At 42.2% G+C, this 16,298-nt stretch overlaps 2 protein-coding genes across 3 annotated transcripts in view; one reads left to right on the top strand and one right to left on the bottom strand.

The window, feature by feature from the left end:
• Positions 1-4,144, bottom strand: part of LOC129199194 (uncharacterized) — a 45,495-nt gene extending 41,351 nt beyond the window's left edge. Inside the window, exon 1 of the mRNA XM_054809216.1 lies at positions 4,072-4,144. The gene's annotated coding sequence lies outside the window, so the exon portion shown is untranslated. The remainder of the gene's footprint in view (positions 1-4,071) is intronic.
• Positions 4,145-4,442: 298 nt separating this feature from the next.
• KIAA2026 (KIAA2026 ortholog) overlaps positions 4,443-16,298 on the top strand; it is a 55,675-nt gene continuing 43,819 nt past the window's right edge. The window contains exons 1-2 of one of the 2 annotated variants that reach the window (XM_054809214.1): positions 4,443-5,247; positions 7,723-7,923. In XM_054809214.1, coding sequence (XP_054665189.1) covers positions 4,658-5,247; positions 7,723-7,923 — 791 coding nt within the window. In that variant the 5' untranslated portion in view covers positions 4,443-4,657. Of the gene's footprint in view, positions 5,248-7,722; positions 7,924-15,631; positions 15,667-16,298 lie in introns of those variants that run through there. The other variant, XM_054809215.1, reaches the window with a different exon arrangement.

The raw sequence follows: 16,298 nt of genomic DNA, 5'->3' as shown, positions 1-16,298 counted from the left end.
AAACATTTTCAAAGGATAAGCATTGAACCAAAATTCTAACTTTCTGGAATACAAAAAAAAGTGGAAAACGGATACTGGCTTTGTAGTTCATTATAGTCTCTCCCCCCATCACAAAGCTGCATATTTCAGAGACTACAAATTCTTTTTCTTTTATTAAGAAGACAGCCACCTCAAAGAAATCATAACAGGCACCTGTACACCACCGAGAGCTTTTAGGCAGCTGGAGAGAAGGTAACTGGTTAGCTGACACAGGTCAAATCAACTTTACTGTTGCCATTTCTAGTCTTTGTGAAGTTGTATTTCAGGGAGAAAGCAGCCATTTGGAGCACTCCTCCCACATTTTGGGTGATCACGAGCAGGTGTAGATTGGTATAATGTAACTGGCTAAGAAGGTTAACCAGGAGCAGAGAGACACAGCAAGGCACGCAGGGCAGAGTGCTCACTGCAAGAGCTGCAGTACCACAGTACCCAGGCAAGAAGAACAGGACTTGTAATTCCCTCTCTCCTCCAACAGTATGTTTGGTCCAACTAAAATAGCTGGACTTTCTATAGTCTTGCTAAGTTTTCTTTTGCTATGCCATTTCCTGTGGCTAACAGATTTCTTGCAAAGTGTCTGGCTGCCAGCAGGTCCCACAGCAGGGAGGTTGCAACAAACGTGCATCTCAATGGGGCTGGAATACGGGAGGATGACGTTCACAGTCCTGAAGAAAGAAAAACCTTGAAGATTACTGGAGAGATGATCCTCGTTAATCCAGGGCAGGCGTGATCTCAAGACTTGTGAAGACCCGTGGCCTTACATGTTGCTAGGCCAAGGATTGAAGGGAGGAGGGAAGCCACTCTTTGAGTGTCCTGTGAGAAGAGGCCCAAGAGTCCCGCTTGGATGGATTTTCCCATCTGATTGATCCAGCAGTACCAGAAAGCAAGTGTTGCTAGCCAAACATCCAAAAGCCACAAAGCTGCCAAAAGAGCTGCCAGTCTAATCTACTTTTATTTAATTTGTACTAGAAATTCCCACTGTAACTTGGCTGGCTGCTTTCCATCATCTTCAGCCAGTCTTTTTCTACAGTTGATTTATAGAATCATAGAATCACAGAATGGTTTGGGTTGGAAGGGACCTTAAAGACCATCTAGTTCCAACCCTCCCGCCATGGGCAGGGACACCCTCCACTACACCAGGTTGACCAAAGCCTCATCCAACCTGGCCTTGAACACTTCCAGGGAGGGGGCATCCATAGCTTCTCTGGGCAACCTGTTCCAGTGCTTCACCACCCTCACAGTAAAAAATTTCTCCTTTGTACCTAAATCTACCCTCTTTCAGCTTAAAACCATTACCCCTCATCCTATCACTACTTGCCCTTGTAAACAGTCCCTCTCCAGCTTTCCCATAGGCTCTCTTCAGATACTGGAAGGCTGCTATAAGGTCTCCCTGAAGCCTTCTCCAAGCTAAACCATCCCAACTCTCTCGGCCTGTCTTCACAGGAGAGGTGCTCCAGCCCTCTGATCATCTTCGTCACCCTCCTTTGGACTCGCTCCAACAATTCCATGTCTTTCTTATGTTGGGGACCCTGAACTGGACACGGTAGTCCAGGTGAGGTCTCATGAGAGCGGAGTAAAGGGGCAGAATCACCTCCCTCGACCTGCTGGCCACGCTTCTTTTGATGCAGCCCAGGATACAGTTGGCTTTTTGGGCTGCAAGTGCACATTGCCGGCTCGTGTTGATCAACCAGCACCCACAACTCCTCCTCCTCAGGGCTGCTCTCAATCTCATTCTCCTCAGGGCTGTAGTTGTGCTTGGGATTGCCCCAACCCATGTGCAGGACCTTGCACTTGGCCTTGTTGAACTTCATGCATTTTACATGGGCTCACCTCTCAAGCTTGTCAAGGTCCCTCTGGATAGCACACAATAATCTCCACATAGCACATAACAATCTTCCTGCAACAGAAAGCCCTCCACCACTTCTGTACCCTTGATGACAACCCTCCACCTTCAGCTTGGAGTAGGAATTAGACAAGCTGAACACCCTCCCTGAGATAAGTTATCAAAGAAAACACAAACCACCAATCCCTTTGGAACCACGACATGCTGGTCCATTATGTTCCCAGAAAAGCATTCAGACTCTGCAAATTATCACTTCAAATACAATTTATTAGAGTTAACACCATAAAGAAAGAATTGTTATCTTACAGCGTTTCAGATTCTGCAAACCATGAGCAGTGCAGCACCAAACAGGCCTCTGATCAGGGCACACTACAAAGACCCTGACTGCAGAAGAGCTACCCCATTGTGGTCCTTCAAGCTATTAGAGAATTTTCTTACAAGAAAACTATTCATCATTTCTACTGTCAAACAGAAATGATATTCACATGATAACTTCTTGCTGCACTTTAAGGTAGAGGCAGGGTCACGGAGGTGGTGTAATTGCCAGTACAATGTGGGAGCTGCCCGCCGGCTCATTTAACAGTGAGCTGGCCGAGTTTATTCCGTGGCCATAGGGTACGCATGGCAAAACACAGGAATGAAGATCACGCTGTACGTGGGTACACTTGGGTGAACTGTTGCACGGATCACTAAGGTCTCAATGCACTCCAGGCAGGATCACCTCCCTCCATTGTGGAGGCACACTGCAGCCTCTGCTCCAGTACCACACCCCGCACACCGAGGTGTCTGACCTCGTTTCTTCGGAGTCTGCAGTTCAAAAGGAGGTTCTGGAGGACAAAACCAGGCAACTGTAATAACAGCAGGTGATCAGGACAAGATGGCAGGACCTCAGAGATCAACGTGCATGCATAGGCTGTACCAGGGCTTTGTAGAGGGGGCTTTTGCTGACCTTGTGGGTCCCAAACTTCTATCCTATAGGCATGGCTTGCAGGGGAAGCGTAGCACTGTGAGCGGGGTACCATGCTGGTGGCCTCTGCTCAGGCCCCTTCTGCAAAAACAACTTGACAGAAGCATTTATGAAAGCTGTCTGTGACCAAACGGGTATAAAGGGGACCAAAATTTCCTGGTGTCCTTAAAACAAAAAAGTGCAGTAACAACAGGGACTGGTTCTACATTTCTTTATGTTGCCAAGTCTGATTTATTCCCATCAAGATGGCACCATGAGCAAGGTCTCTGGAGTGATCTCTGCAGAAAGTTACTTTGCAGAACGGACAAGAACTTCTATAGAAGTAGAGACTTGATCAAAGAAAACTTGATTCCCCAGCCCACCCACCCCTGCCCCTTACATTCACTGTCTCTCTCTCTTAGCAAGGTACACTAAGCTTTTCAGACGCTTGTATGTTGGAGGGGCTAAGCTCAAAAGTGTGCGTACAAAAAACTGCCTCCCAGGTGCTTAATACTACTGCTGTGGAGCCCCTGAAGCCCTGGCGATGTATGTCAGTATGCCAGCATGGGGGTGAGCAGGCCTGGAGGGGGCTTACGGGCAAACCTGAAAGGGCCACAAGTGCACTCCCAGGATAGTTCAACGTGGTTTGTAGTAGCTCCAGCTCACGAAACACCAACTCCTCAGGTAAGTACTTCGGTAGGTGTAACTGAACACTTTCGCAAAATTCCTCACTTTAACAGCTGAATGTCTTTAACGGAACACCTTTAACATTAGGGAAACCCGTTATTCGGGTGTGCTTAAGAGGAAACCTCGTCTCCACAGCACAAAAGTGCGTTGATGCTTTCGCGAGGTTGGCTGGTGTTACTATGGGCCTCTATCGACAACTGTGCCGAGTGAGAACAGCCCGAGAGCCCGGGGGCCCGCACCCACCACCCGCCCGGGGCCAGCGCGGCCCCGGCCGCCGCCCTGCCCCAGCGCCCCCAGTCCCGTCCGACCCGCCCACCCCTGCGCGTGCGCACCACGGCCGTCACCCCGGGGCGGCGCAAGCGCCCTCAGCTTCCCGCGCCCCACTCCAAAGCAAGCGCCCTCTGATGACGCTCCCTCACCTGGCGTCCAAAACAACCAGCGCGCCGCCGCCGCTGGGGCGCATGCGCGCTAGGTGAGGCGCCGCGTCCCTTTCTCTCGCCTCTTTCCCGGGCCGCCGCGCCCCCTTCCTCCCCCACCCGCTCCTCCCGAACGCGCTGACCGTTAACTGGCACCGCTGCCCGCCGCGGCCGCCTCCAGCTGCTGCCACTGGGCTGGGCCCGCCGCGCTGCGAGGCGAGAAGGGGAAGCGCTCGCCGCGCAGACACGGGCTGGCCGGTAGCGGCCAGCGCGGGGACGGCCCTCACCGCCCGCCCTCTCCCCTCCTCCCTTGAGGAGGGGGCTGCCGGCGAGCGGAGGAGGGAGGCCCCGTGGGGGAGGGGGACGGGGACAGGACACCAGGGGTGGTGAGGAAGTAGGGATGCGCCGCTGCCCGCCGCTGGGGGCGGCCCCTGAGGGCGAGGGCGCGGTCCTCGGGCGGGCGGGGCCGCACGCAGGCCTGGGCACGCCAGCCGGAGGCCGGGGGAGGCTGGCGCTGGGGAGGGGCGGGCCAAGCCGGCGGCCGGCCGCTGCCTCCTCCCCGCAGCCGCGGTCCTCGGCCCCCGTTTCCCCCACCCGCTCCGCAGCTGGGGGCACGGCTGAGGCCGTCGCGGGGGAACGCGGCGAAGGACTGAATCGTGTCTCTCTGTATAGGTGAGACCGATGTCGATTCGCCGGCTGGGCGAGGAGGAGTGCGGCGGTCCCTAGCTGATGCTGAAGAGCCGGCCCGGAGCCGGTAGCCCCCCTGGAGCCGGCGAGGCCCTGTGTGTGCGCGGGGTGGGAGAAATGGACTCGGCAGAGCCCGCGGGCGCCGCGAGCGGAGAGCTTTCGGCGGATGGGCCAGAGTCTAGCCGCCTTCGGTGCGGCGAGGAAGAGCCGGACAAGGAGGGAGATGATGCGGGAGGAAAGAGCGGTGGCTGCTCCTGGGAGCAGAGCCTGAATCCCGAGCTGCAGCAGGGATACCGCATCTTGCGCGAATTTCTCATGGAGAAGTACCGACCTCTGACAGCACCGTTTTTGAAGCCCCTCGTGGATGAGGCATCCGTCAGGGAGGAAGGAGCTGGCTCCCTCTCGGGTCGTAACACCAATCCCTCCTTTCAGCAGTCGCCAGCTGGAATGTGGCTGTTGAAGATGGAAGAGAAATTTTCCAGTGGGCAGTACACAGGCATAGCAGATTTCGTGGGTGACTTCCGGCTAATGCTAGAGACATGTTACCGGCTGAACGGTGTAGATCACTGGCTTTCCAAACAGGCCCAGAAGCTGGAGATGATGCTGGAGCAGAAGCTGGCACTGCTGTCCCGGTAGGTGTAGAAAACTCTATAGGGGCCCTGGCAGATGCTGTTTACATAAAGCAGAACAGGAGAGCGTGTTTCTTTCTGTAAAAAAAAAATACCTCTTGAATGTTTGTTGAAAAACATGCAGTAAAACACATTGAATAATTCCCATTCAGAACGTTGGATTCTCAGTACTTCCACAAAGAGGAACGTTGCATACTGGGAACTACTTGAATCTCAATTCAAAATGCTTTGGAGATTCCAAACCCAAAAATACCAAAATGCAAAATAGGGCACAGCATTTCCTGGCTAAGATTTTCCTTCTGAAAGAAGCCTTTTATGAGCAGGGAGGCACACTTGTTTAGACAAGATGTCAAATGCTCCTTTCTTTATTTTATGCTGTCAAAAGACAAGTGACTACTGAAACTCTGTATGAACACCTGGCTCTTTAAATTTGTGATTTTTGCAGTCTGAAGTTTTTACTCTCTTTAAGTAGGAATAAAATCTTCAGCCAAAGTACTTGCTTTGAAATGGGTAATTTAATATCAGAATAATTTTGATAATCATAAAATGAAAGATAATACTTGGCATATTATAGTCTTGAATAGCAAAATGAAAATTGTGATTTCCTCTGGGAGGAAATTGTTTATCAACCAAAGCAGCTGAAGCATAGAAAACTGTCAAGTTACATAGTAGAAAGCCCAGTTTAAATCACAACTGAAATATATGCGTTCTCACAAGTTTGACATAGGGTTAGTATTAGTCATATTTAGAAAACCATGTTAGCTTCTTACAATGAAAGGTCCGCAAGACGTAGAATTTTGTATTTAAAAAACAAGAGGATTTTTTGGCAAAGGGTGAAGGTGAAGAAGGAACAGTATTAGGAAACACGTAAAGCTGTGAATGTCTGTCATCTGTAAACTTGCTAGTGACTCAGGGCATTAGCCACCAGCTGGTAAGAAGAACTTTGCTTGTGTAGTAGGAACACTTGAGGAGTGTGGTGCAGAGCTCAACTGTACAAGCCAGAGTGAATGTATTCTTTGTTGGTGTAGCAACGCTGTATTTGAACCTGGTTTTGCTTAACAGCAGTTTTGGGACAGTTTGGGAGTAGAAGGGAAGGAGCTGAAGCTATTGGGGCATGAATGTTGCTAGTTTGCTTCAGTAAAACTTGATTAAAAAAAATAATCAAAACTCTTTGCTTAAAAGAGTTACTGATTGCAAATAAATAGCTAACTAAATGCAGCTTGGAAGATTCGTGCCAAGTTCATTTCTGTATGTTGTGTGACTGTAACGTCTTGACTGTATTGAATTGAAGGACATTTTGTTGAAGGCTCTTTGCTGAATTACATGTCTACTCACTGGATTCGGTAGGACCTGGGAATGCTCAATGCCTTTTTATTAGAAACTCCATAAGAAGTCAATTTAGGTACTGCATTACCAAATAGCGATATACGTATTTACTAAAAAAATTCAGTTGCTGTTGTCATGTTTTCACAAATGCACAGTCTTGTTGAAATAAATATTAAGAGATATTAAACTGGCCAGAAGTAATCCTACCTCAGTATATAATGAATTTCTCTTATATTAACTCTATAGAGATTTGTGAAGATTTTTGCAATATGTCTGTGTACGCTGGCTTAGTAAAAGTTTTTAAGAACTATATATAGAAAGGATTATGGCATCTAGAAGTCTCAGAGTTCTTTTACAATTTTTAATCAGATTTAAGTGTTTAAGAGAACTAATTTTATTAGTAAAATGAAATTCAAGAGCTACTTGGAATAATCATTTTTGCTTCATTACAAAGCATATTTAGCTCAATGATCCTCATGAAGTGACTTAGTGGAAGCGATCAGTGTTGGTTGTTAAATTCTCAGATATTACAAACCATAGAAAATTGCCTTGGAGTGGAGGTTGCTTTTCAATAGAGGTTGGATTTTTTCCCCCTCCCCTCAAATGTTTTCAGAAGTTGTGTGATAATGTTACTTATCATACCAGTTTTGCTGGAGTACTTTGAAACACTCTAAGATGAAAGATAACTTTACAACTAAATTTGTAGTGTTTTGCTTTTAATCTTTTTTTAATTTTTAACAAAACTAAAACCGCTGTTCAATACCTCCTCCCAACCCAAACTAACAAGTGCACTTTTCCCCCCAGTATTTTCAGATGTCTTCTGAAAATGGTAATTTCCTATCTCAGGTCTTGTGGAAGTATTCTCTTTCCAAATATTTATGGATTAATACAGGAAATTCAATCTCCAAGTAATATTTGGTTACCTGAGATAAATATCCACCATTTTTAACAGATGTGAAAACATAGCTCATGTTAGCATGTTGGTTTTAAGTTTAAAATTTTGTAAAGGAACTTTCAAAGTGGAAAAAATGGCAGGTGAATAACTGGTTTTTTCTGAGTAAGTATGCTTGATCTGTGGTTGGTAGTGTAGGCATTGGAGTGCTGTTGATAAGGGAAATTGTAATTGTGGACTGGCTTGTTTTTTTCTTCTAGACATTTAAGAGAAAAAACATCAATAGCTGTAACATCTAGAGGATGCTGTGGACTGGAAGATGAGAAAGGAACAGGATGCATTTCAACAAGACGTCGTTCCGCACCTCGCAATTTAGTAGGCTTGTCAACAGGCATGTTTGAGTCTGTGATGGTTCAAGTTCTAAGACAAGAGGAACAGCTGAGAGCAAAAGAGGAAAAGAGGTAATAGGAAAAACTGTTTTGGTTTGGTTTTAAATAATTATGTCTTCCTAGTTCTCTACAGGGGCTAGCTCCTTAAGGCTTTTTTAGGTAAATAAATGCTGTGGTCCTCTTTGTCTTAAATTGATGAATGAACCTGGGACTTCAATACAGTGCATCCACAAAGCAAGAAATTAGTTTTTGATTTACCACCACCTTGAAAAATTGCTGAAGTTGTATAAGCTTAGAAATAAATTAAGGCTGCTATTATTTTAGGATTGTGAAACTTTTAATAGCAACTGAAAGCATCCACATCAATTCCCTGTTAGGTCAGTCATGGTTTATTATACCTCTCCTTGGACTGCTTTCCATGCAACAATTAGATTAAAAACCAGCAGAATGTTTAACTACAGCATTCTGTGATCTTGTCACTGCCTCCCTCACTGACAGCCAGAAGCAAATTATCTCTGCCAGTGCCACTCCTGTTATCTCACTGACGCGGCATTTCAGCTTGTCAGTTAGGTAACAAATTTACAATGTGTGTGTAATTAACTCTGTGGGATTTTGTGGTGTTCATAAACTTAAGAGGTATATAATTCCAGGCAGTGTTTGATGTCAATTGTGATATGTTTCACTTTAAGGAAAATGAAGCTTGTATACTTGAACTTGACAGACTGTGTCTGAACATGGAGCATGGTGATAAGATGCTATTAGCCTTAGGAAACAAAATATTTCCAGCTTTTGTCAAAGTTTACAGTGTTGGAGATTTTTTTTCCATTTATAACCAGTTCACTCTCATTTTGCAGGTAATCTTCATTTTCAACAGATTTGAAGCCATACAGTTTTGACTGACTTGAGTGTTAGCCAGTACTTTGTCCCTAGAAATGAGTGAATCGTTCTTCTACTCCACCTCATACTTTGCAAAAAATCAAAAATCACCAGGGTTTTGTTTTTCTGGTAAAAGTCTCTGTGTTCAACTGTGTGTTCTAGATCTCTGAGCTTGATAACACTGTTATGAAAAAGGACATTTTAATTGGATTTTAGTTAATCTGTAGGGTCAGTAGAACATACTACCTGATAAAATCTTTGCTTTCATACAGCTGTTTTAAGCCTGTTCCTGCAAAACTGTAGTAATTAACAGTTAAATCCTTGTATCTGGATATACTCAAAAGTCCCAGATCCTGTGCAAAGGATACTCAACCTGTTAATTCTACAGAATGTTCTATGATAACAGAAAAAGATCACAACTAACTTGCTTCTTTATTTTGAATTATGTCACTTCTTAGGAAGCAATAAAAATGTGTCAGTAGATAGCTGGTTGAATAGTTCTTTGACTCTATTAATCTCCTCAAATAATCATGCTTCAGATATCTTCTTAACTTTTCTTATTTCCTAATGGATCCACCATGTTTCTGAAGTAACTTGGACCTCCTTACCAATTGTTTCCCAACTCACCAAAATGCAAATGTTCCAAATTGTAGAGGTATTTTATGAGGGCTTGGAAATTGGAAGGCCTATAAAATTAGTAACACATTACCAGTGAAGATCATATGATACAGCATATATACATTTTCAAAGTGCTTTATATATAAATGCACGTACTTGCAACACTAAGTTGGGACACTATTTTTATTCAAAAATGTATTACAACTTCCTAAACTTACTTTGGGTTATTGCTAAAATGTAGATTATGTTGAGAATATTGTTATTTGTTAAGAAGAGAAAATTGTTATTCAGATATTTTTTATTTTTATTTTTTAGAAATCTGACACACTGAAGTTGGCACAGAATAGATACTTTCAAAACTATATGCAAGATTGCAGATGTGGGTAGTTTAATTGAAGTGCACAGTGCCGCCCTTTTGGTAACCCCATTGCAGTATTCCTTAGAGCTACAGTCTTGGTCCATTGACAGATGTGCATTTTCATTACTGAATCTGGTTTTCACTCAGTGTTCATTTTTTGTAATAAAGTTTGCTGAACTGAAATTGCACCTGTTTAAAGCTTATACTAAATCTGCAAGGAAAATTCAAGTAAAAATATGTGATTCTGAACAATTATCTACATCTTTTTCAGGCCACAAAATGTTAATGCAGAATTCCTATTTATTTTAATGTATCCCAGTAGAATTCATGGTATAAATTGTATTCTTAAAACTAAAATGCTACTTTAGTGCATACAGATTATTTTATTGATTATTATTACTATTATTGATTGTTTCATTTAGTCTTTCATCATAGTTGTAAAAGAATGAGTGTCCCAATCTATTGATGTAATATAGGCTATCCTATGTTGGAGTATAATTATGAATGATGGTGATGGTCAACTCAGATGAGCGGATAACATATTTAGGATTTTAATTTCTGCCATACTGAACTTTGCCTTTCTTTCGGTCTTGCTGTGCTGTTGGTTTTCCCCATGAAACGGTGCGTAGTGTGGTAGTGCGATGGATGGACCACGCAGTGGATAAGGAATTGGCTGGATAGTTGCACTCAAAGAGTTGTGATCAATGGCTCCATGTCCAAGTGGAGATCAGTGACGAGTGTCGTTCCTCAGGGGTCGATGCTGGGACCAGCACTGTTCAACATCTTTGTCAGCGACATGGACAGTGGGATCAAGTGCACCCTCAGCAAGTTTGCCAATGACACCAAGCTGTGTGGTGTGGTCGACATGCTGGAGGGAAGGGATGCCATGCAGAGGGACCTGGACAGGCTGGAGAGGTGGGCCTGTGCGAACCGCATGAAGTTCAACAAGGCCAAGTGCAAGGTCCTGCACGTGGGTCGGCGCAATCCCAAGCACGACTATAGGCTGGGCGAGGAATGGATTGAGAGCAGCCCTGAGGAGAAGGACTTGGGGGTATTGATTGATGAGAAGCTCAACATGAGCCGGCAGTGTGCGCTTGCAGCCCAGAAAGCCAACCGTGTCCTGGGCTGCATCAAAAGAGGTGTGACCAGCAGGTCGAGGGAGGTGATCCTGCCCCTCTACTCTGCTCTTGTGAGACCCCACCTGGAGTACTGCGTCCAGCTCTGGGGGCCCCAGTACAGGAGAGACATGGAGCTGTTGGAGCGAGTCCAGAGGAGGGCCGCGAAGCTGATCAGAGGGCTGGAGCACCTCTCCTATGAGGACAGGCTGAGAGAGTTGGGCTTGTTCAGCCTGGAGGAAAGGCGGCTCCAGGGAGATCTAATTGCAGCCTTCCAGTACCTGAAGGGGCCGACAGGAAAGATGGTGAGGGACTGTTTATGAGGGAGTGTAGTGACAGGACAAGGGGTAATGGGTTTAAGTTGAAGGAGTGTCGATTTAGATTGGATGTTAGGAAGAAATTCTTTACTGTGAGAGTGGTGAGGTACTGGAACAGGTTGCCCAGAGAAGCTGTGGCTGCCCCCTCCCTGGAAGTGTTCAAGGCCAGGTTGGATGGGGCTTTGGGCAACCTGGTGTAGTGTGGAGGGTGTCCCTGCCCATGGCAGGGGGGTTGGAACTAGATGGTCTTTGAGGTCCCTTCCAACCCAAACCATTCTATAACTTGCTTGTGTGCTGGCAAATCAGCTGTGTTTGGATAAACAGCACCTGCTGTTCACTCAACCTGCAGATGAGTTATCAGAAACATAAAAACATGCTCAATTTCTGGCCATCCAGCTGACCACTCAGCATACAGGTACTTTCTAGCTAGTAATTATCTTAGTTGAGACTGTTTAACTGCCTCCTAGGAGTTACATACTTTCAGCCCTAGCTAAGTCAGGTTGCAAATGCAAATGCCTTTCTACCAAACTTAGCCTCATACCTAAAGAAACTGCCTGTTGAAGTCCAAGGTAATAGCTAATCCTTTGCTTTAGGTATTTAGATACTCTTGTAAGGCACAGGCATCTTATGATAAGTAGAAAGAACTGCAGTAAATGAAAACTTTAAAATAGTTTTTGATATTTTTTTTTTCCAAAATCCTTGAAATTAATTTTACAAGTCGTTTTTATCTTTTCTGTAGTTAACTTCATGGAAATCCAAATCCTTTCATTATTTTTGTTATATAGGTATCTATAACTTTCTAGGGAGTTCTCTTCTTCTTTCTTGTAGTTTATCCATTTCTTGCACAATCTATTTCATTTTTTAATTATTTAATGTTTTGTAATCTCTCCCAAGTGCTACATTCATCATGGCAGACTCAACATCTGAAAACTAAGAAGATGTCTTTGCAAAGATGATTTCAGTATTTTGCAACTAATAGTTTCTGTACGGGAGCACATGCACTTTCCACCCCCCCAAGTATATGTAACAACATCTGATTTACTTTCCTTGTCAGTGTTGTTTATAAGCTTTCCTTTTGTTCAGTTGTTCTAATTATCAGAATATTGAATATCTTTGAATTATTGGTTACCTTTCCATGAGGTTCTACTCAGCTGCTTGGTTATGTGCTAATTAAGTAACATAGTAATATACTTACTAACTTACATATTAGTTAACAATAAATAATTGTGGAATTATTATATAGCTGGAAATGCTTGCCTGTTTAGAGCCATTTAGATACCAGAACATAGAGGTAGATTACTACTGAAATTTTTAAACCCACTAGTGAATAATAGGTAATTAACTGGTTAATTTCAAGAGGAATTAAGTGTCTGTATGACTTTGGTTTGTTGAAAATTATGCTCGGCAGCTCTATGTCCTTACCATCTCTGAAAACGTGGTCCTGGGATAAGTTTCAGATATGTTCATGAAAACATCTAAAGAATTCAATTCTGGTTGCAAGTTAGTAATTTAAATTAGGAAATGGTGGAATGAGGTATGCTCATACAGTCAATTTTGCCTTTTATGGGATGTTGTGAGCATGGAATGAACTGGGTTTTACCGAAAAATATAGAGTATGTCATAATATAAAGTAAGACATAACCGATACAGAATTAAGGTCACATGGACATCTCCAAATTTAATTTGTTCTGACAATTAAACCTTGATGTAGTTTAGAATAATGCATAATATTGCTATTTTTGTATGTAGCTTTCTAGTTTATTGTTTAAAAAAAGTTTGTAGAAACAAGTCATTGTAGAATTTAAAGAGTTCTCTTTACTTTGTCACCAGAGTTCCAATGCCTTACTTTTTACCTGTGAAAAATTACTCAACACTTACGTGGGTTAGAAGTGGTAATTGGGGACGAAAAAAGTACAATCTAGCCTTTGCTTCCTTTCCCCTCCAAATGAAATCTCTTGATGCAAGTGAGAAGGAATTAGCTGGTGAGATGCCTCTGCTGTCTTAAAGTAGAAAATGATAAAAAAAAGTGGGGAAGTATGTCTGGATTTTGTTTTAGATGATATCTCTACTTTGGGACCGTGTCTGCTGAGTTTTAAGGTCAGGTGCCATGGTTTTATCCACTCAAGCTTTAAAACAGCTGCTGCAGATGTGCTTTAGGAATGTATGTCCTTTATTAATCTGGAAATGTCAGCTTGACCTTACTTTAGTGTTGTTATTGTAAACACAATACATGTTTGCAAAACATATTTCTGGTAAATGTAAATAAAAGTATGAAACAACAGGGTTTTTTACAATTGCTGTCAGCATAAAAGCCAAATGTGTTTGTCCAGAGAATTTCTCAGTGTAAGGATATTTGTCCTGCTAAATATCAAGTGTTTATCTCTCTCTCTCTCTCTCTCTCTCTCCCCTCCATGCCTGCTGCCCTCTTCATGCCGCCCCACCTTCTCTCCCCTCTTCATCCCCCTCCTCCTTCTCAAAAAAACACCCCAGGAAAAAGTTATGCCCTCCAAAAGATGGGCAGCTAGTAGGAGGACCTCAGTAATGAAGATATGAAAGTGTACTATTATTTACATTTTCTCTTGAATGTCTACTGAGAATGGAATGACTACAGATAATTGTGATAAAATGATAGCTTAAAAAAAAAGAAAGGCAAACTTTTGGCAAGTGAAACAATGTATGTTTTTCTTTTTAAAAAGATCTTTAAAATAATGTAATGATCATTTTATGAAGTGCAAGATAGGGGTGAATCTAGGGTATTGTATTTATTTTGAGAATTCTGCCTTAATTTAACTTACTAATTGATGATAAATTGAAACTGCTTGCAAAGATGATATTTTTAGATAATCTACAGCCCATGTTTTTATTAAACGATACTGAAATGTGATTGTTTTTACAAATGTTCTATCTTACTGTCTATCTACTCATATTTAAGCTTATTTCCATACTATTTGAATAGAGTTCACACGTTTTGGAGGCAGCAGGCTATTTGGAAGTATGTTTTACAATTAGGAGGGAAGAGGGACTGGGATTCAGGAATGCTTTGAAATTTATTTTTGAGAACACCTTTTACTTAGTATCGTTTCTTCCTCTGCCCCACTTGTAAGTTATTTTTATTTATTATTTTTAGTTATTTTTATTTATTATATTAATGCAATATTAAAGCATGCAAATAGAACAAAAGTCAGAATTAAAAAATGCTCACGTTACTCATGCAAGTAGTATTGTTAAATGTACTGGTTTATTCACCTAGAATGGCTAATGGGATTTTGTTGTTAGGCCACATTCATTATATGCTTAAATTACTGCTGCAAAGTGCGATTTTTGTCTTTAGATCTCATCCATTATACGGTTAAATTAATGCAGCATTGGGAGAGTGAAGTTGAGAATTTACTGACCTGCTTGCTTTTACATTTTAATTTTATGTTTTACATTAATCTGTCTTTCTGCATTTGATAGATACATAAATAACAAGGATGCGTATATGTGGTATTAAAAATTTCTGTTAAAATTATGGGAACAAGTCACTTGAAATTTAATTTTAATTATGTAAGATAAAGCATTCAGTGGAATCTTACTGTACTATATGTCATTTTGCATAGACAGAGGATGCAAATGTTAAGTTTGTGCTCATGGCATATTTTTCCTGCATTGATACTAAAATGTGGGCTAAGCTAGGTTTGTTGCATTTTCTACATTATCGAGATATCTCGTCAGTACTTAACATTTCAAATATGCATTCTTCATACCAGAAGCCACTATTAGCTTCATTTTGTCAAAAGAAAGATTTTAATATACCATTACTCTTTGGCTGAATTTGGAAAGCATTGATGCTTTGAACGGATACATGGCATTTATTCACTACTTGTATATGAAGAAATATACTTGGAGGTTAGCAATCTGGAAATAAGGGCATGTAAATTCCAGTAGCAGGTCGCATCAGCGATATGCACAGGTGATTGTTTCTAGCAGTGGTCAGTGATAGAAGCTTCAGAGAAAATGATACAAGAAGCTTTGGATGAGGTCTAGAAAAATTTTCCTGCAAGTACAGCTGTATCCTAATCCTATCTTTTGGAATTTGGTCATGCCTTGAGGCAAAAATGTTAGTTTACCATTGCAACATTGAAGAAAAATCCTTCCTGTTACTGGTAACCCTTGATATTCTTGTGATTTGTGCAGATGTCCTATTTTTCACTTTGGAACTCAATTAACATATCTTGTGTTCTAGTAAGTTAGATGGTAAGCTACACATGATCGATTATCTGAAGTGGAAGCATTTCTTCCTCTTAAACTTGTTGCCTTTAAATTTCATGATGAATTTACAAATAAAAGTAAATAGAAGTTCCCAGTCTATCATATTAGTTTTGTATATTGCTGTCATGTTTCCTCTTGCAAGTGTTTTGTGTAGAGTCCCAGATTTTTCAGAAGTTTTTACAGGCCTCTGATTACTGATAACCTCTTTCTCTGAATACCCACTATTTCTGCTCTATCCTTTTTTTAGATAGGGGGACCAGAACTGAATACAGTTTTTCAGGTGAGGGCAAACCATTTATTAATGTAATGACATTTTATTTCTGGTGTTATTTTCCATCACATTCTTCATGCATCCTGATATTTGTTTCCTTTTTGACCACCATTGCAAACCAACTAGTAACACACCTATGGGTGGGAGGGAAAATGGCTTTTGTATGTGAATGAATCACTTAACTGTTAGGCATGTATACCTGTGTACTGAGGAAGGGAGTTACAAGGTAGGTGACACAAGCCACAGGGCAACCATTTGAAAGTCAGACTTATCAGGAATTTGTTTTCAGAGATTTTTATAGGGATAGTTTGTTGGAAATACTTCATCCTACCAAAAAGGGATTGGGGAAGGGAATACGTTTTTTTTTTTTAAATCTAAACCACCTGAACTACTGATATCTGCCAGGGTTTTTCTTACATTTCCCCTTTTTTTAAACTAGTGGTGACAGAAATAAAAGACTATAATTTGCCATTTTGGTGCAGTGATGCGTTGTGTAATCCAAAGTAGGACAAACTGAATTACAACTTTACGTACTGTGTTCTTTATTACTTCAAGATAAGTTAGTTTATTGTGCTGTAGTTCTGATTATTTTCTCCCAGGTTTCTTTTTGTTCACCTGATATCTGAATTTTCATGAACTTT

The sequence above is a fragment of the Grus americana genome, chromosome Z, assembly GCF_028858705.1.
Source record: "Grus americana isolate bGruAme1 chromosome Z, bGruAme1.mat, whole genome shotgun sequence".
NCBI classification, from domain to species: domain Eukaryota; kingdom Metazoa; phylum Chordata; class Aves; order Gruiformes; family Gruidae; genus Grus; species Grus americana.
This window is presented reverse-complemented; position numbering and strand designations above follow the sequence as displayed.